Source organism: Alosa sapidissima, chromosome 2 (assembly GCF_018492685.1).
Source record: "Alosa sapidissima isolate fAloSap1 chromosome 2, fAloSap1.pri, whole genome shotgun sequence".
NCBI classification, from domain to species: domain Eukaryota; kingdom Metazoa; phylum Chordata; class Actinopteri; order Clupeiformes; family Clupeidae; genus Alosa; species Alosa sapidissima.
In genome coordinates this window covers 32,236,324-32,255,612 of record NC_055958.1, presented here as the reverse complement: position 1 = coordinate 32,255,612, position 19,289 = coordinate 32,236,324, and the positions used below count along the sequence as shown (strand labels likewise).

Sequence of the window (19,289 nt, the reverse complement as noted above, 5' to 3'; positions counted from 1 at the left end):
AGACTATACAAGTGCAAAGTAATGCATTCTTAGAGGTAGCATTCAATAAAGTTCAGTAGTGTATGTCTAATTGAGTGCCTGTCATTTTAAGACGTTCATGTGGGAATCCTTGCAATTAACATTAACACAGTTAAAAGGCTGCTGATGTGTGGATGCAATTCATAAAGTAGTTAGTTCAAATAACGGTTCGTACTTCTCCTTTGGACAAGCACTTTTGAGTCTTGGAAAACACTTTTCCATTTACATCGGGATTTTGCAAACATTCAGAGTCAATAAAATGAGCCCTGCATGACTAATAAGCAGCTGCAAGTAAGCATGCTAAACTTGACACCCAAACAGTATTCTAACGTTAGCTTTGAGATACGCTTGATTGCATACTGTAACTTCACTTAGTACATTGAGGAGACTAAACTATGTTGTGATAAGACCTTAGCAGAGTTTACTTTAACTTTAATTCAGCAGTTTTAATGCTGCAAATTTGTGCAGCATGGTCACGATGCTAAGCGGATTTAATAGCAATTTAGCAGTGGTGGGTAGTACCGCGTTACAAGTAACGCAAATGAGTAAAAAATTACTTTTTTCGGGTAACGAATACTTTCCACGTTACTTTTTTAAGGCTGTAATTTTACTCTTACTCGAGTAAATATTTGAACTAGAATTGTACTCTTTACTCAATTACATTTCCCATTGGGCCTTCATTAATATGAGGAGTTCGATAGAAGTAGGCTACACATATCTTCGTTGACTGGAATACAAGCATACAGTTAGCGACCCTCCCTAGGTTGCAACATTGTAGACGAGTCGGCTGTTACGTTGGTACTGAGGACTAGAAACGCCATGGATGCAGAGATGAACGCTAGTAGCCTACTACCAAAAGCAGCCCCCACTCCCATGGTCAACGTCTGGCCACATCTGCAACACTGTTCCGTCCCATGCGAAGGAAGGGAGACAACCAGTATAATGAAAGGAATGTGTCAGCCTAAGCATAACAATATCAGCCTTCAAAATGTTGAGGTAAATCATTATTTTCTATCAGTGGTTCTCGTAGTGCTACTTAGCGAGCTAGTCCTAGCTGTAGCAGCTATTCGACTGAAACAAAGGCTATTTCTTGACATAACTCGGGGGTCTCCAAAAACGGTGCCCGCGAGCACCATGTAGCCTGCGGGATGCCTTTACGGAGCCCACAGCGCACTTTCTAAAAATAGCCAACAAGTCGCCTGCAGATCACGCTCTAAAACATCCTCCATTGTGGATTTTTAAATAGATATTTAATTGTAGACCATACATCTGTAATATTGGCTATATTAGCTTGCTCATCTGGTGTAGCCAATGCAAGTATATCTCTGCAAAAGTTCTGTTGCTATTCCGTGTCCATACGGTTCATGCATGATTGTTCAAGGACTGAAAAACAATTGCTTTAGGTCACGGGCCCTTTCTCCTCCGTAGCCTACTGGTGTAGCAATAGCGTTGAAAATCTTGTGGCATGCATACCAATAGGACTGTCAGATCATGGAGAGATTTCAGATGTGCAATAAGGCGTCTTCATAAGTTAGTCTGGTGTTGGTGATTGCTATTGAATGTCACAACCGAATTGTTCAATGAAATCAGAACTTAAACACCCTCTGAATTATGAATGGTGGGCATGCTATTTGTAATCTACATTATTAATTGCATTAAAGATGGCTTTTTTCGTTTAAAAAATTAGATCAGATTCCTCATGGAAACTTTGAATTGAACTAACTGAACAAAAACGGTCAGTGTTGCATATTGATATTGATGTATTGAAGAATCAGATGAAAATTCAGTTGCTTAATATATAAAGGCTCATAGGCCTGCATAATATTGATAACTTAAGTGTAAAAATCACATAGGTCTATTATTTAGGAGGATCACCCTCGCAAAAAAGGAGTGAGGGTCTGTTTGTTTCAAATGAGTAGCCCTATGATTTTGGATCCTTCAGGTAGCCCTCAATCCCAAAAAGGTTGGAGACCCTGGTATAACTAGTAGAATGTATGCTTCAGGAAGGGTTGACAACACAATGTAACTTGCTGATTATATGCAGCAATTATTATGACCGCCGCACAGCGAAGCGGCGGTCATATAGGTTTAGTCAGTTTATTTATTTTTTTTTTCTTTTTTTTTTTCTTTTTTTTTTTTATTTATTTATTTTTTTCTTTTTCGCATGCCCAAATTTCCGTCAATGATTCCCGGGACACTGAAAGACCGGGGTACACGAAACTTGGTGGACCTGTAACCCCACATGGATAGCATGGAACCATCGTTTTTCGTTTTGATCTGTAGCCCCCCCGCTGAATTGGACCCCCCGAAAGGAGGGTAGGGCAGACGCAGTTTTCTGTGAATATCTCGAAAACCGTAGGGTTTAGGAGGACCATTTTTTTTTTTTTTGTATGTTGATCTCAAGGGGCCATGTCAACCCATTCCATAACCACTCATTTCATGTATAGCGCCACCTAGTTAAACACAAAAAAGTAAAAATGAGGTGGTGTAATTGAAGGTATCTGTGACCTAACATAGTCAAAACTGCACAAAATTGGAAGTGTAGGATCATTATGACACCCTCTGTATGCACGCCAAGTTTTGTGGAATTCCGTTCATGGGGGGGCCACACAATAAATTAATTGATGTTACTATACACCAACTGGCCTGTAGGTGGCTGGAGACAGTTTTCTGTGACTATCTCGAGAACCGTAGGGCCTAGGAGGTCCACCTTTTTTTTGTATGTTGGTCTTAAGGGGGCATGTCAACCCATCCCATTACCACTTATTTCATGTATAGCGCCACCTAGTTAAAAATTAAAAAGCAAAAAATTAGGTGTTTTCATCTCTATCTCTGGCTGACAAGGTCAAAACTGCACGAAATTAAAAGTGTAGGATCATTATGACACCCTCTGAATGCATGCCAAGTTTTGTGTACTTTCGTTCATGGGGGGCCTTACAATAAAATAATTTATGTGTACATTTAGTGACGTACACCAACAAGGATTCCCGGGACACTGAAAGACCGGGGTACACAAAACTTGGTGGGCATGTACCCCCACATGGATAGCATGGAACCGTCATTTTTCGTTTTCATCTGCAGCCCCCCCGCTGGACTGGACCCCCCGAAAGGAGGGTAGGGCAGACACAGTTCTCTGTGAATCTTTTATGGTATGTTGGTCTCAAGGGCCCACATCAACCTGGCTCATAATCAATCATTTGTGATTTGCCCCCCCCCGGTAAAAAATGAAAATCAGTAGGATTAAAAGAAAGCCAAAATAAATATTCATCATCATCATCATGGCTGCATTTTCAGTATTGGCGAGAAGTAGTCGTTTGTCCACTAGATGGCGCATCGTTGCAGTGAGACGTAATTTTGTTGGAAGTTAAAAGTGGGTTGGAAAAAACAATGGACGCTTCATACAAGGACTGTAATTTACCGCAGCGAACATCTAATAAGGATAGGACGATATTCACATGAAGTGTAATTCCCATTTCTTCTTGAAGCCGAAATAAATCTGAGGATGTTTATCGGACATGCTTGGTTTTTACTGCAGGTACGTTCATCTTGTAATATCAATAAGGACCTAGGTAATGTTACCGTTAGCGTTGGTTGAGTGATGGAGGCATTTGATTTATTGCATTTGTAGAAAACTATAAATGCGGTTATACCAAGCAAATGTATAGCAGCACTGTTTGTATCTTTCGACTGTCATTTATTGCACGTGCTACAAAATCATTCTGTGCAATGGAAGATTTACCAACGTTACACCGGTCTGATACAGTTTTGCCTATACATGCGTGAGACTGAGACGCCTGTTTATTTTGTTTTAAGTGCGTGCAGGGTGTGAGAGAGGAATCGATGTGCTTTGATTACAGCTTGGTAGTTGTAGTCTGTGAAATTAAAAAGCACGTGTGTGTGAAGTATCCAAACAATGACACCTTCATTTCATTATGGCTGCTTTAGCAAAACACCTTAAGCTACTGTGTAGTGGGTCCCATTTAGAAGTGGCTACTTCATTCGCGCTTTCCTTGACTCATGGAGCTGCGTGAATGTTATTACAACTTTTCGCCACGATATGACAGTTTAAGTCCGCTTGATACTGTAAGGCGTAAGCCATTGGTTTCCAAAGGAGATTTTATTTGTGTCGCCAGCATAGCCTATTGACAATTTATGTTGTAAATAGGCCTACCTTATAATCCTACCTGTAGCTTAGGGAAGCTAACAGCTTTCTATTAGGATCTAGTTTGTTAGTTACCGTTTTGTCATAACTCCCTGATGCATTTTTGCATTTAGACTAGCCAGAGCGTGTATATCTCAATCGGAAAATTAAACAATATCGGGTGCCTATGGACTAGGCTGGGTGAACCCAGCCTGATCTGCCCGCTATTTATTTTTTGATTTCTTAAAAGATTGAGCTTGGTCTGATGAAAGCCAGACTAGCCATGGACCTCAGTTACACAATGCAAGGGAACATGAATCAGCCTATATTTGCACTAACAATAACGGACAAAAGCTCTTCAACTTTGGCCCGTTAAAATGTGTATGAACAGTCTAGCGATGCATTTCATCAAGGCCCATTTGGACATGTCAGTTATTTGCACCACTGGTTAGATGTAAAACAGCATTTCGTTTCAGACTAGGCTACTGTTACTTAATTTGTGCATTAACAATAACGTTTCAGACTACTGTTACTTAATTTGTGCATTGACAATAAAGTATTACATGAACTAAAGATGACTAAAATCTTATGTAGAAGAAGAAACATTCACAAAAAATCCATCCATCCAAAAATGACCTTTGTTTTTGATAGCTGTTGAAAACGGCATGGAACTGACAGAGATGTTTTTGTTTAAAAATACATAAAAAAAATAAAAATAAATAAATAAATAACATTATGCTGATACCTTTTGCTTTTCCCAAATACAATGTAGCCTACAGGTGTAAGTGACCTTTCATCAATCCAGTTGCAATGGATGAACTGTGATGAACTGCCCTACTTGTGATTGTTTAGAGATTTTAAAGGTTTTATAACAATTCTACAATCTATTCACCTTTTCAGCACCAGTAGGGTACTTTCTGTGCAGCCGCACACACACACTCAGGCATGCCAAACAAGCATACACAAAAGTTTCAAGAGTGGGGGATGGAGTAAAATATGGAGACAAATTGAAGTGTGATTTATTTTCGCGGAATGGATGTACAGGACTGAGCGGCGGTCATATTTTGTACCGCTATGCGGTACATCTAGTTGTATGGGATTTTGTAGATTGCTTAACCAAAATGTAATAGTTGGTAACTTGTTCCAGCTATCATCTCCCTCTACCATTCTCTCTCTCTTTCTCTCTCTCTCTCTTCTCTCTCTCTCTCTCTCTTCTCTCTCTCTCTCTTCTCTCTCTCTCTCTCTCTCTCTCTCCCTCCTTTGGTAGTTGTGTTTCAGTTTGATTCCTTGAAATGCGCCACTGACTATCAAAATACAGATGCAGTGCTTGCTTCTAAAGGGAATGACAGGTGTCATTCTGATTGGTTTAAGCACCAGGCGCCTGACGTTTGATAACAAAACCACCCCGAGTGTGGACTGGACAAACCCCTAAATGTATTTAAGCTATCCGCAAGTGACCATGTGTTTTAGATCACCAAAATAGGGCCTGTTATGTCTTTTTCACTGATCCAAGCACATCAATACAAAAATGAAAAGTAACTTGTAATTTGAGTAGTTTCATAACGAAGTGCTTTTACTTTTACTCGAGTAGGTTTGTCCAATTGGAATATTTACTTTTACTCAAGTAGATTTTGAAGGAAGTAAATGTTGAGTATAGATTTTCAGTACTCTACCCACCACTGCAATTTAGCCCACTGTGTTCTATGCAGTGCTTCTATGTGGCAACAACAATCCAACAATCGTGAATATTTTGATAAATGCACATGCAGAGGAGGAGCATCGGGCTCGTTAGAGAGCGGGCGGGGCGAGGAAAGGCTGTGTGAGTAAAAAGTGCAACAACATAGAACATCAATGTGTGGTGGCCGGTTTTGATTTCGTGGTACCCAGCCACAGATTAGTCAACGTATGGAAAACACTGAAGGTGTAAAATTAAAAATATTCAGCACACGTTATGCTTGACGAATCGACGCTCATATTTTGCGTCAACGTATTTTTTGCGTCGACGTCATCGATTACGTCGACGCGTTGTCCCAGCTCTATTTGACACTATCAGCACTTTATGGGGATTGATGTCCTGACCTTGCTAATCGCTAACGATGTGCGTGCTGAAATTAAGATTTATTTTTGGTATAAATCACCCATTACTTATCAACCTCCAACTGTGACACATTAGCCTTGTGACAGACTGGCTGTGTGCCTCTGTGGCCATGCCAAGCTGCCCACTCATTACCATTGACTGAGTGGAGACCTTTGGCCTTCACTGATCCGAACAGGCCGCTGAGTGTCCGGAACAAGGACAAACACTCATCCAGACAATGAGGGGTCACTACAGATCAAAAGACTCATACACACGCGCACGCACACACACACACACACACACAGGCCCTCTCCTCTTCAGCTCTGTGTATGAGTTTGTTTGTGTGTGTGTGTTGCTGTGTGTTGCTATGTATGCTGAGGGGGTGTTTGAGTCGGTAGGTGTGTTTGGATGAGTAAGCGTTTTTGTGTGTGTGTGTGTGTGTGTGAGTGAATGTGTTTTGAGTGTGTGTCTGAATGAGGCTTTCGAAAAGAGAGCAAACAGCTGTATATTGACAAGTTGAAGAAGGGGTACAGGCTGCGGAGAGTACAAGGAGGCAAGACGTACCAAAACAAACGTCTTGCTTCTTCCCCCATCCCCACTATCCTCACCACACATAAGTAGCTCAGATGCCTTGCCAAATTATTGTTCCCGTATAAAAAACGCCAGCACTGAATAGAACAGAGACATTTTGTGACCTAAAAGATCATAAAAAAAAGCCCTCCTGTAGAAACGCTACATTTATTGTACGTATAAATATGCTGCTGTATGTACTAACATGTGGCGTGTTTCTACAGAGCGGTACAAGCCAATAAGACATACCTGTTCACTTAAGTGCCCTGTTCCTACTGCTTCTCTGATAGGTCTGGACCCAGCTGGGCCACTATTTAAAGGGAACGACGTGTACGACCGCCTGGACCCCTCTGATGCCCTGTTTGTTGAAGCCATCCACACAGACTCGGACTGTAAGAAAAACTAGCCAGTGTCATCCACATCTTAACTGCATCGACCACGTCTAAATGCTATAGTTTGTTGTAAATTTTAACATATGCCACTGCTTCATTAGTTCCAGTTCATTGCCTTGCTTTGACTAATATTATCTTTAGTCAGTCATTAATTATGTTGTTTGATAACTACTGACACGTATAATGAGTTTGAAGCTTGTATATTAACGTAATAACAACTATTAACACCATTCATAAATAACGACCTATTGAAATGAAATTGCACCCACGCGGTAGATTTTGGCATCTCCATCCCTGTTGGGCATGTTGACTTCTTCCTAAATGGAGGTATGGACCAGACAGGATGTGCTCGCTCAAGGTTCGCATCAAGTAAGTTCGATACACAATTGTTTACTGTTTCACTGTATAGCTATGTAAGTGTAGACTAGTGCAGTTTGGAGTGTGGCACTCTGTGCCTAAATTCTCAGGAAGGAGTTTTTAATCGTTTGAACTGAATAGGAATCCAACTTCCTGACTTCTGGCATTGTTGTTCTTTTTTTACAGTGGAAGTCTCATTCATTCGTGGTATAAATGATAACTCAACTGATACTTAGTTCTTACTTTCTGTCTGCCTGAGAAAAACATGTACGTTGTCAGTTCTTATTTATTTCCCAGTGTATGGCTATGTGATCTGTGACCACATGAGGGCGCTGCATGTCTACATCAGCGCACTGAATGGTACATGCACCCTCATGGGCTTCCCCTGCTCCAACTATGACAACTTCTTAGCGGGAAACTGCTGTGATTGCCAGACCACTTTTGACGGGACCTGTCCACAAATTGGTAATGAAATTCTCTCAGGCCTAAGGCCTAATCTGTCAGGATTGTTGACTTGAACACTATATATTCGTTAGGTGTTGATGTATGGTAGAGATCTGTAAGCTTTGTGAAAATAGGCTGGGCTGTAAAACAAGTAGGTCAGTATGGACATTATAAATTATGGACAAAACTTTCCAGATTAGGCCCCTCACCACACAACCATCAACACCTGGACCACCACCATCTGGACACGTTTACGTCTAATAATTAATGTCCATTATTTTGCAGAAGTAGTCTAATGCATAATAGTAGAGATCTAATTTCTTATAGCAGAGCACAGTCTAGAGAATTGGACAGTCAGGACAACCTATTGTAGACCCCATATCCAAATTACACAGGAGTGATGCTAATCAGGGTATTAAGCACAATTTAACATCCCCTCCTCCAGTATTGTCTTTCAGTCATCACATACATAATACATACTCTCACTGTGATGAAGTAACTTAGCAAAACCTCACTTCAGACTCTGCTCAAGGTCTTTTTTCCATTCCTCACATGTCTAAGACTGGTCAACAAGTATGTGGACCAGAGTCAGTTAGTCTGGCCTGCTAGCTGCTTATCTGTGAGGGTGGAGATACAGTGTCAAACTGATGGGGTTTCTCAGCCTAATGCACCCCAAATGCCTTTGATCTCTGTGCGCATTGTGTGTGTTTGTCTGTGCACATATGTATGTGTTTATGTGCACATACGTACGTGAGTAGGCTATGTTTAGATGCATGTGTGCGTGTGTGTGCGGGCTTCACTCTGCAGGCTTGCTGAAGAACAGTGGACTGACCGTACACCCTCTCCCCAATCAGCAGAAGGTCTATCTCCTGACCACCTCCACTCCTCCATTCTGTGGTGTGTACCTGTGTGTGTGTGTGTGTGTGTGTGTGTGTTTTCTCACAGTAACGTCTGAGTAACATTAATCCCCCAATACCACCTCTTCCCACATCACTTGTCACAGTGATTGGGAGCACAATCCCCAGTTGGTAAATTAGGTAGTTATTTTGGGCATCTGCTAAGTTGGGGGGGAACCTAGTATTGCTAATAGGGTTGCCAACTTTCTGATATGAAAATAACGAACGGGGGGTGGGGGGGGTAGTAATACACTTCAGTACACCGGCATGTATTATTGTACTAAATAGTGCATCATTTTACAAAATTGTGAGCCATTATTTACTAAAATGCACACATAATATACTACATTCTGTGCACAATCTAGTAAAATAAAATCATAATTGAGTAAAACGAGTGCACAATTTGGTCAAATCAGCACACATTCTCACAATATATTAAAAAAAAAATGTATGTTGCTAATATACAGTAGCACTAGTGTTGCTAATATACAGTAGCACTAGTGTTGCTAATATACAGTAGCACTAGTATTGCTAATATACAGTAGAAGTATACAGTAGCAATAGTGTTACTAATACAGTAGCACTAAGTGTTGCTAATATACAGTAGCACTAGTATTGCTAATATATAGTAGCAGTATACAGTCGCAATAGTGTTGCTAATACAGTAGCACCTGATATTTTTATCATCTCTAAACTAAGATATTCTTTTTTTTGTTCAACAAATGTTTTCATGTTTTCAACTTTCAACCAGAAAAATAATGAAATGTGCATCCTGTTCCACTTTACCACTATATTTCCGCGTTTTGCTGATGCAGATTTATAGATTTAACTAGGGAAATTGTGAGAAGGTTTTGTTTGACCTGACTCCCACCTGATCCCCTTGTTGGCTCGTAGCCCATCACATCCTGGTGGAGGTGCAGGTGTCTCCGCTGGGCAAAAGTGCTGAGCTGGAGGTGTCCCTGAGAACCATCGGAGGACTTGAGACAACAAACTCTTTCAAGCTGTGAGTTTGGAGTCACTATCATCATCATCATATAACACTCTACAGGCAGGCTACAACAGCCACGTAACTGAAGTGTTCCGTTCACAGAGTGTAGAAATAGTTATAGAAGACTGGTTTAATTTTCTTCAAATTATACACACAGCTATTACGTATGGGATAGCCAGTTTCACTGATTATAGAGGAACCTTGTTGCAGCAGACGCTCTGCGAACGGAATGCTTCAGTTATGTGTCTGGTGTAGCCTGCCTGTCTGCCGGCAAATCTAAGGGTGTATAGTAAATAAGTGTAAATTCACTGAAGTGCAGCCTCTGTAAAATTACAAAAGTTCCTGAATTGCTTAGAGATACCGTGTGTGTGTGTGTTTGTGTGTTTTTGTGTGTTGTTGCATGACTGTCTGCACTGGGGATGTGTTTCAGCCACACTAAGGAGAATGTGTACAGGCGTGTGTTTGGCCACCCGGAGGTCCTGTGCAGGGTGGACTCCATCAGGCTGAAGAGCACAGGCGTACGTGTCTTCAGACAGGGGGACATGCATGTGGTGTCTGTGTGCATCTCCGAGTTCCCCTTCAAAAAGTGGGTATACATAGTGAATCTTACAATATCCACACACACACACACACACACACCCTACATACACTAACTCCTACTGATCGATCACTTGTCTTGTCCTGTTTCTTCTAGGGACAGAAAGCCACTGTGTGTAACGAACATCAACTTGAACAGAGGGGTCTCATGGACACATGAGTTTGTACAGTTGTGTGAGAGTTAGTGAGACAGACACCTCACACAGCTGTGTTAGAAACACACAATGACAGACACACATAGACACAAACATTATTCATAAGAATATATACACACACAGAGTAGTGTTATAAACACTAGTAGTAAACGCACACTCACTCAGGAACACACACACACACGCACACGCACGAACATGCGCACGCACACACACACACACGAGAACACATGCTGGAGCTTTTGCAACTCACATCCTGAGTCATTAACTTGGGTATTATTCACTGATCATTGCCTTAACACTGAGAATAAAAAAAGTCTTTGTCTGCAAATAGCACCCTGCATTGCTTTGAACTTCGCCAATTTACAAGGAAAAGCTGGGTCATACTCATGCTTCACACACTTATTATGCATGCATTCACAACACACAAACCAGAGCTAAAAGGAGGAACACACACACACACAGAGAGAGAGCGAGACATGACTCTCTCTGTGACCGGGTGTTTTGAGTTGTACCCACAAGATTTAATTTCTTATCAAGGAGCTGCTGTTGATGTCATTGAGTTTTACAACTGAAAACAGGGTAGCATGCCACTAATGCTAACTCGACCAAATCCACTTCTTATGCTTCAGCATATATTTCAGTGTGCATTTTTTGTAGTGTGCATGTGTGTAAGATTTCATCATGCGTTGTTATACATTATTCGTCATCGTTGGAAGTGGACAATGAAGAGCATGACAGAAAAGTTTGGTCATTTCTGTAAATATTTTAATATTTGAATGCAGAAGGCTTAATGTTGGAGGCTCAGAATGTGCATCTTTAAAAAGCGCTTCATTGAGACATCGGTTTGGCCCCAAGGGGGAAAAAAATACATTTTTATATCGTGTCCATATGTAGACAGAACTGCCCTTTTGGAAGAAGAAAAACCACACTTTTCCACATTTAGCCATAAAACTCTGCCTTTTACGTGCTACTTTATGATGTCTGTTTTCTAGACTATTTAAACATCCTGAACTGCCAACAGGCATTAACTGTCACATTTGGAATTGTGGAAGTCCAGACCGTTGCAAAAAACAAATGTGTTTACTAAGTGATTCACAGTCCCTTAATTCCATAATTTGTTTAGACACAATTTACATCAAGCAAACCCTTCCCATTCCTTATGTCATTCAAGCATAAAACGTGTGAACTTAGTAATGTGGAATCATCATATGCATATTAACATAACATCTAAAGACAAAACAAAATGTCTAAATGACGTGAGGAAGACGGAGTGAAAGTATGTGTCTGTGTCTTAATTGTCATCGTCAGAATAAATCCTGTCCCATACCATGGCTTTAGCATTCTTTCATAATCATCGTCTTGAGGTTTGGTACCCAAAGTTTCCTCTCAGGGAGTAGTGAGAAAAAGAATAGAGAGAAATAAAACAAGTTAAAGGAACAGTCCACGATTCCAACGAAAGGTTGTACATATTTGAGCTCAACAGCCAATCAAATTACACCTCCTAACTTCTGTTGATTGGCTGGAATGGTTCAATTTTTTTTCTGGACTGTGCATAGACACCAGTTGTTTGTTTGTTTTTTGAGCACAAACAAATAACAAAACAGCTGGAGGATTATGAGGTGTGCATTTTCTGAAGTTTAGTGTTTTAGATTAGAATCATGGACTGAAACTTTGCAAAAGAGAGACAGAAATGGGGGAAAGCATAGAATGACAGACAAAGAATATTGGAGCAGAACATAAGACCCTGTTTACACTGTCAAAATGCATCTTGGGTAATCAGATCACAAGTGGACAACTAAGAGCCATCGCTATTTACATCTGTGTCCATGACTAGGTGTCAGGCAGCCCATTTGTGTTTAGATTTCTTCACTGACTACTTTACTTCCGCTAGAGGTCTCCTTGTCAGGGACACATACGGGTTTATACTACAAAAGATATGTGTTCAAATGTGTCCTTAGTCCCTTTAGCAAGTGGTTTGAGTGATCAGATGACAGTGAGTCTTGTGGTTGTTTACAGTTGTATTAAACGCTGTCCTCTTAAGATCCGATCAACCAAGACTCATTTTAAAACCGAGTGTAAAAAGAGGCTACGTCACTCGGACAAAGGCAAATAGAGAGACAGAGTATTACCACCGGAGGGCATTGTGTGGAACTTAGCCCCCCCGCCTCCATCTGGGCTATGGTACGGCCCATGTGCTGGGTGAACCCACTGTCACAGTTTGGGAGTGTCGGTGGGGGCCAGGGGAGCCCGACCCCTCTGGTAGCGCACGGGTGGGACTGCAGAAGTGTCTCTCTCTGTGGGGAAAACAGAAGGCTGGACTCAGAAATACACAGTTTAAAAAAGTAAAAAACATACATACGGCTGTTAATACAACAGGCACACTGTCCAAACCATTTAAAAAGTCAGCTAGTCCCATACAGAGCTGTGTTATTGCAGGCACCAAGGCCATAAGAGACTGACATTTCGGGGTCAGCCCAAATTCATTATTATGAGAAGGGCACACAACATATATGGTAATGGTATTCAGAGCATGAGCATGGAGACATATAAATGTAAGACGCCACTCGTATATAAACATAAACAAAAAAAGAGAGGAGATTAGAGTTGTCGAGGGGTATGGTGCTGTGTTCTCGGGGGCTGTAGATGAGATATCCCCCCATATGACCCATATCTATCAGAGCTCTCATTCCACTGCAAACCACATCTGAAGGTCAGCACAGAGTCTAATGACAGAGGAACCCTGTCTGCAGCTGTCGTGGCATCAGACACCCCCACCATACACACACACACTTACAGGCTTACACTCATACACATCACTAACCTCTCAACAACCCAACCTCTCTCTGCAATCCAGCCATTCGAAACATGACTCCCCTCCTTTTCCCAGCATGCTCACACACACATTTACAGACACACACACACAGAGAAACAAACACCATGGACAAGGGCATGTTTCAGGAGGGCATGTTTTGGGGTGGATTCATGCTCTGCCTCCCAGGATGTTCCCAGTGCTTCCAGACCTATAATCCAGCCACAAACACACACACAAGGAACTGTACAAACACACACACACGGTTCTACACACACACAAGCAACTGTACAAACACAATCACACACTCAAAATAAATAATACTGAATTGAAACCTACACTCCACACAAATAAATATATATATAGATATATGTGTATGTATGTACGCATAAACATAAATAATAAGTCCTGAGCTGAAATCAACACCCATACCCCCTCCCTCTCTCACTCACAAACACACATACTCATTCACTAAATCCCATCTGTCTACCTATCTACAATGAAAGTCATTTTTTGATCATCTTTATCATTTAGCAAAACACTTTCTCTATCTAGGAACCTGTTCTCATGTTTTTGAAGCCACACACACACTTACTCATTCACACACACACAACACAGAAGGACATTTACCAGACACACTTCACACGTTATCTGACGATATTTAATACAAAATGTCCATAAGCGAATATTGAGATAAGAAAACTCTGCCTTGGACTCATTATACATAAAAAATGGCAAACAAGTCTTTCCACATGTGTCCTATAAAGCCATGTTATACAATGTGTGAGAACAAAACCAAATGGGTAGTGATAACACAGCAGCATAGAAACTACATCCACAACACACCACACACCTCCTTCTCTCTGTTAGTCGTGTAGCGGGGTGCCAGAAAGGTGTTCAATTAGTAAGGATGTGCCACTTCAAACAAGCACCCCTTTCGCCTGATACCATTCCCTGCCCCACCCTCAAAAAAGAAACACCCCACACCTGCACCTCACTACATGTCCTACACACTCCAAACCCAACCCCCCACCCCTCCATACCCCCCAGCGCCCGCACATGAGTACTTACATGAGCCCTAAGAAGTGGCCTCGTGTGTTAGATCCAGCAACCTCCCCCTCAAAAAGAACATAAAAAGAAAACAAAAAAAAAGAACTCCCACTACTTCAAATAATCCCTTTCACTCCCATAATCCATTAGCGAGCCAGCAATGTCAGCAAAGTCCTCCAGGACCAGGCTGGTGGAGTCCTCACCCGAGGGCAGCTCCGTGTCTGATGGGCAGGACAGCTGCCGTGCGGATGGACCTGGCACCGGCGCCCTTCCTCCCTGCGCCGGGGCGCCACTCTCCAACTTGGGCTTCTGAGTGTCGGGCAAGGGGTCCATGGTCACTACAGCGTGGTCGCCGTGGCTACCGCTGGCCGGCGGGGCCGAGCTGGTGCTGCCGCCGCCACCCTCGCTGGACTGGGTGGAGGGGGCGAGGACGTGGTAGAGGCTGGGCAGGCGGATGTCAAGGCGCACGCCGCACTTGGCGAAGAGCTTGTCGTTTAGCGAGTAGAGCTTATCGGCGATGTCGTTGCCCAGCATGACGGAGAAGAGGCGCGCCACGTAGCGCTCCCGCGACAGCAGCAGGTACAGGCGCCGCCGGCGCCACGAGATGTAGCGGCAGTCCTCCTCCGCCGTCAAGGTCACCTGGGGTCAAGGAGGTCAGTGGAGGTCATGAGTCTCAGGCATGTCAGATCAAAATACAAAGGCAAAAAGGATAATAAGGATATAAGAATTATAACAAACACTATACAACAAATAATTGGATTGTAATAAGCTACAATCAATTAAAGTTGAAAATGAAAGGACTGTGTAAAAGAATAAACACACACCTGGCCCTGAATAGAGACACTTGCCTAGTGTCATGAACCAGATCTGTGTACCTGAAGTATTTCATTATGTGACAAGAATGGCATGACTGACTTTGGTGACGCAATGTGATATATAAAATATTACTGAATCACTTCTCTCCTTTTTTCACTCAGGTGTGGAGTGCTATAAAATGATGATCGAATATGTTTGGAATGATGGCCTAGATGTTTCCTGGATCAGACTAAAAGCAGGTTCATATTCGATAGGTACCTGAAAGTTCCCCTCCTCAGTCGGCCTCAGTGACTCCCATTCGGGCGAGTCCAGAAACTGGTGGGGGAAGATGTAGTGCAGGAACTGACCTTCTAGTGACACACGGATCCTGAGGACCCACAAGGGAGAGTAGACAGAGCAGAGAGTAACAAATGACCTCCACAGTAATAGAGCTGCTCAGGCGAGGGAATCATATTAGTGCTTCTACACAAATTATTGCAATCCATCCCAGTGCAAAGTCATCCGAAAGGCAAGTATGAACTGTACATTTATTATATCAGTTTAACAGATAGAACACAATGTAGTGTACAAGATAGTATACTGAAACTATAGTTACTATACTATACTATACTATACTCTATTATGATAGCATAGTAAATAAAAGTATACTACTGAAACTCATTTGTATTTTAAACGAAACGTTTTAAAATGAAAACAGAATAGAGTGGATGTAGCCTCAGGCCTACTGAATCTGCTGATAATAAGATGACTGTGCCCAGTGCACACAAGAGCAGCACAATGTCAGATATAATCCTATGCCATATGGCAGTCTAATCAGTGGATAATACCCTGGTGTATCTGAATATTCCTAGAGAGGCCTTCTGGCTAACTTCAGGAGGGAACTGCTATGAGTCGCAAAAGTTGGTAATTGGTATGAACAGGCATTCATAGTAGGTTAATGCCACATTAGCTCCTGAGAATAGAGCCCTATATGTTTTATGTAACCCAGTGGAATCTCTCTGAAGGCCCTCTGGCATTCCTTCCACTCTCAGAGTGTGGGAAACACAATGGCTGATGGGAAACTCACATCCAGGGAACAGTGGAAATTAATTTTGTTTGAAACGCATCCCATTTATTATTCCCAGTGACAAAAAAGACCTGGAAGAATGTCCTGAGGGCTTTTGGAAAAACATTATCTTCCAATAAACATACAGCAAGTTTGAGTGAGTAATCAAATACTTTTGATTGCATGCACAATCATTTTTCACTGATCTTAACACATAGATCTCAATACAAAAGTGTTTGCCTGAAATTGCACTGTGCCTATTTACAAGGGCAATGTTCCCACCTCTTTTGGGGCCTACCATCAAATGTTGGACCTCTATAGAAAGCTGAGAACCTGTAGTTTTCGTAGGAAACAGTCAACATAACTGTGTGATGTACTCACACAGAGTTACAGAGGCTAGAATATAGTTTTTTCTTTCTGCCAGATTACAAGCGTCTCTGAACTGACCACATTTCAGCCCTCTGGGTCACTTGATATCCCTTAGAAACACAACTGAGCCCTAGCACCAGGTCTTGTGAGGCTGTGTGCAAAAGTAGATCAATATATAATGAAAATATGAGTGCTTTAGACCATTATTTGCCAAGGTATGCTCATGTGTTTTGTAAAATGCCTATGGAAACTCCCCATAGGACTTTTTGTTATCCAAAATGCATACTGACACTCAAATGCTTACTACACATGAACCCCTTTTGTGTAGAAGCATAATCCTGGTCTCAAATGAAAGGTAACACTTTGAGGTTTCTTGTGGACTATTTAGATTGTATGTCAGGTGTTCTGATATAGACTGACTACACAAAATATGGAATAATAAGTCTCTATTTTTGCATTTACATTGTTGGTTCAATGAGAGTGTATAAGATAAACTATACATCTGTACAACTAATATTGGATAATACAACATGAAGATTCAATTTATATGGATTCTTGTGAATATTTCAGTACCCAATATGTTGCATCTACTTATTGTGCTGCAGCTACACTGCAGCCAGAAGTCAGGGTAGCACCAAAAGCGGAGGAGGGGGAGGGGGGCATTTTGGATCAAATTTAATTGAGACATAATAAAATTAATCTGAAAATGTAAAGCACTATACAGATTGTACATGAAAAAAGTTGGATTTTTGGATTCCCAAGAGCCAAAGCTTTGAAATGGTGGATAACATTACTATGCTACATAGCAATATGGTGCATACAATTGATTTAGAATGTTGGGGAGAGGTGGGGGAGGGGGGTAACCGTCCAGCCGGCGGGTCATGAGGATTAAACTGTTAATCATAGACTGAATTGTATATTACAGTGAGATCTGTTTTCACATGCCAAATAGACTGCCCTCCCAGGTCACGCGAAGTAAACTTTTATGAGTTCAACCCCGTAGCTACCTGCTTATCTCATCGTGCCAACCTGACTACCCTCCTCAGCCAAATGCCCCGACACCAGAGAGGCACCCCCCACTCTGCAAAGGGAGTTGGGAAAGGCAGCTCAGAGGCACACTCACTGACTGGTTTACAACCTTCAACTGCATGGATGTATTTCAACCCTCCATATCCTGTTTCCATTGGCCTGCTGGGAGTCTCTCTGAAGTTTCAGTTTTTTATGGTGCCATTTTAGATTTGGCTAATGACACACAAACATGTCACTCAGAATATATGTTTAAATAGGAAGGATCTCACTTTATTTGAAATGAGCAAAATCAGCAAATTTCTGTTAAAAATTAATGTTTTAAAATCCATCTCTTACCAATTTTTCCAGCCATTGTAAAGTGGACAATGAGAAGGTATATTTAACTAGATTGAAAAGGTGCACAGCACACACATAAACAATACACATGCACACACACACTTCACAAAAAATGCATAAATGCAAACCTTTGACCTTTGTTATTTGACTTCATAAATGCTCATTCTTTCTGCAACCCCTTTTCAATAAAAACCAAATGCCCCCACTGGTCACTCACCTCCCTGTGAGCAGGAGGGAAAGCTGGTCGATGGGCGTCTTGCCCTCGACAGCGTAGGTCTCCTCGGCAGCCAGCGCCAACACTTTGTTCTCGCAGGCGGCCGTGATCTCCTTAAACACCTGCACGGGCACGCCGAGCGGCACGTACACGGTCTGGTAGAGCGCCGCCAGCTCCTCTCTGCCCAGGCCGTCGCGCAGTAGCCGCACCACCAAGTGGATGATCTGGCAGAGGCACGCCACCACCAGCAGGATGTTCCACACAAACACGTCCAGGCCACAGACGGTCAGGAAGCCCCAGAGTGAAAGGCAGACATGCGCCGGCACCAGCAGGCTGAAGATGTAGAGGGCGCCATATGCAGTGCTGCCCCCCATGTAGCCCAGGATGAGCACTGTGTTGCCCAGCTGGTAGAGGGCGCCCTCCGTGTTGTTGGTGAAGCCGTTGCATGGCTCAGCGTAGAGCACGGAGCCAAGGCTGGTGGAGTTGTCCCCGCTCATGTCTCTGTCTGTGTGTGTTTTTTGTGTGCGTGTTTGTCCACACTTTAGTTCACTCTGCTGATCACACTCAGATATCCGAAGTAGAAATAAAACTGACAAATCAAAGTGCAAGCTCAGATACTGTGAGCAGACCAAAAGACTTTGTCCTCCGAATTTTTTCAGTCGATTCTCCAGTGAAACATCTCCGACATGTCAGCAATGACGACAGATTGTTCCCATTGGTTCTGTTCTGACGTCCTGTTCATTTACAGTGTTTGTTTATTCCCACAACAACTCCTTGTCGAATTTCCCCAAGCAGAAAACCCCCCTTTGACAAATCGTCACGACGCACTGGAATCGTCTTCATATTAGGCGTCCTTCCATCTCTTTCCCACACCCTCCTGCACTCTCGCCGATACTTCACACACAAACCTCCTGCTCCCCTCTTCACACAAAGTGAAGTGAGTGATCTTGGTCACTGAGAGAGGGAAAGGTATGATAGAGAGAGAA

At 42.3% G+C, this 19,289-nt stretch overlaps 2 protein-coding genes across 8 annotated transcripts in view; one reads left to right on the top strand and one right to left on the bottom strand.

Annotated features, from left to right (window-relative positions):
* pla1a (phospholipase A1 member A) overlaps positions 1-11,961 on the top strand; it is a 21,281-nt gene extending 9,320 nt beyond the window's left edge. For 5 of the 6 annotated variants that reach the window (XM_042068648.1, XM_042068666.1, XM_042068674.1 and 2 more), the window contains 7 exons: positions 7,097-7,198; positions 7,475-7,567; positions 7,835-8,020; positions 8,807-8,896; positions 9,790-9,898; positions 10,314-10,469; positions 10,578-11,961. In XM_042068648.1, coding sequence (XP_041924582.1) covers positions 7,097-7,198; positions 7,475-7,567; positions 7,835-8,020; positions 8,807-8,896; positions 9,790-9,898; positions 10,314-10,469; positions 10,578-10,665 — 824 coding nt within the window. In that variant the 3' untranslated portion in view covers positions 10,666-11,961. The remainder of the gene's footprint in view (positions 1-7,096; positions 7,199-7,474; positions 7,568-7,834; positions 8,021-8,806; positions 8,897-9,789; positions 9,899-10,313; positions 10,470-10,577) is intronic. The other variant, XM_042068684.1, reaches the window with a different exon arrangement.
* On the bottom strand, positions 11,384-19,289 carry popdc2 (popeye domain containing 2). 2 transcript variants are annotated; one of them, XR_006024712.1, is made up of 4 exons: positions 18,307-19,289; positions 15,569-15,677; positions 14,516-15,133; positions 11,384-12,929 (listed from the first exon to the last, which is right to left on the bottom strand). XR_006024712.1 is itself a non-coding variant. In XM_042068793.1 (4 exons), exons 1-4 carry the CDS (start codon positions 18,798-18,800, stop codon positions 12,847-12,849), a joined length of 1,122 nt encoding a protein of 373 aa, XP_041924727.1. In that variant the 5' UTR covers positions 18,801-19,289; the 3' UTR covers positions 11,384-12,846. The 2 variants fall into 2 exon arrangements, 1 of the variants encoding a protein (XP_041924727.1); XM_042068793.1 differs by having other exon boundaries at positions 14,698-15,133.

What these genes read in the sequence shown, in the direction of transcription:
- popdc2 (XM_042068793.1), bottom strand. Translation starts at nt 18,800, where the DNA reads ATGAGCGGGGACAACTCCACCAGCCTTGGCTCCGTGCTCTACGCTGAG. An exon ending in CTGAGGAGGGGAACTTTCAG is followed by an intron (nt 15,134 to 15,568) that starts GTACCTATCGAA and finishes CCTTGACCCCAG; the next exon opens with GTGACCTTGACGGCGGAGGA. An exon ending in AGACACGGAGCTGCCCTCGG is followed by an intron (nt 12,930 to 14,697) that starts GTGAGGACTCCA and finishes TTTTCCCCACAG; the next exon opens with AGAGAGACACTTCTGCAGTC.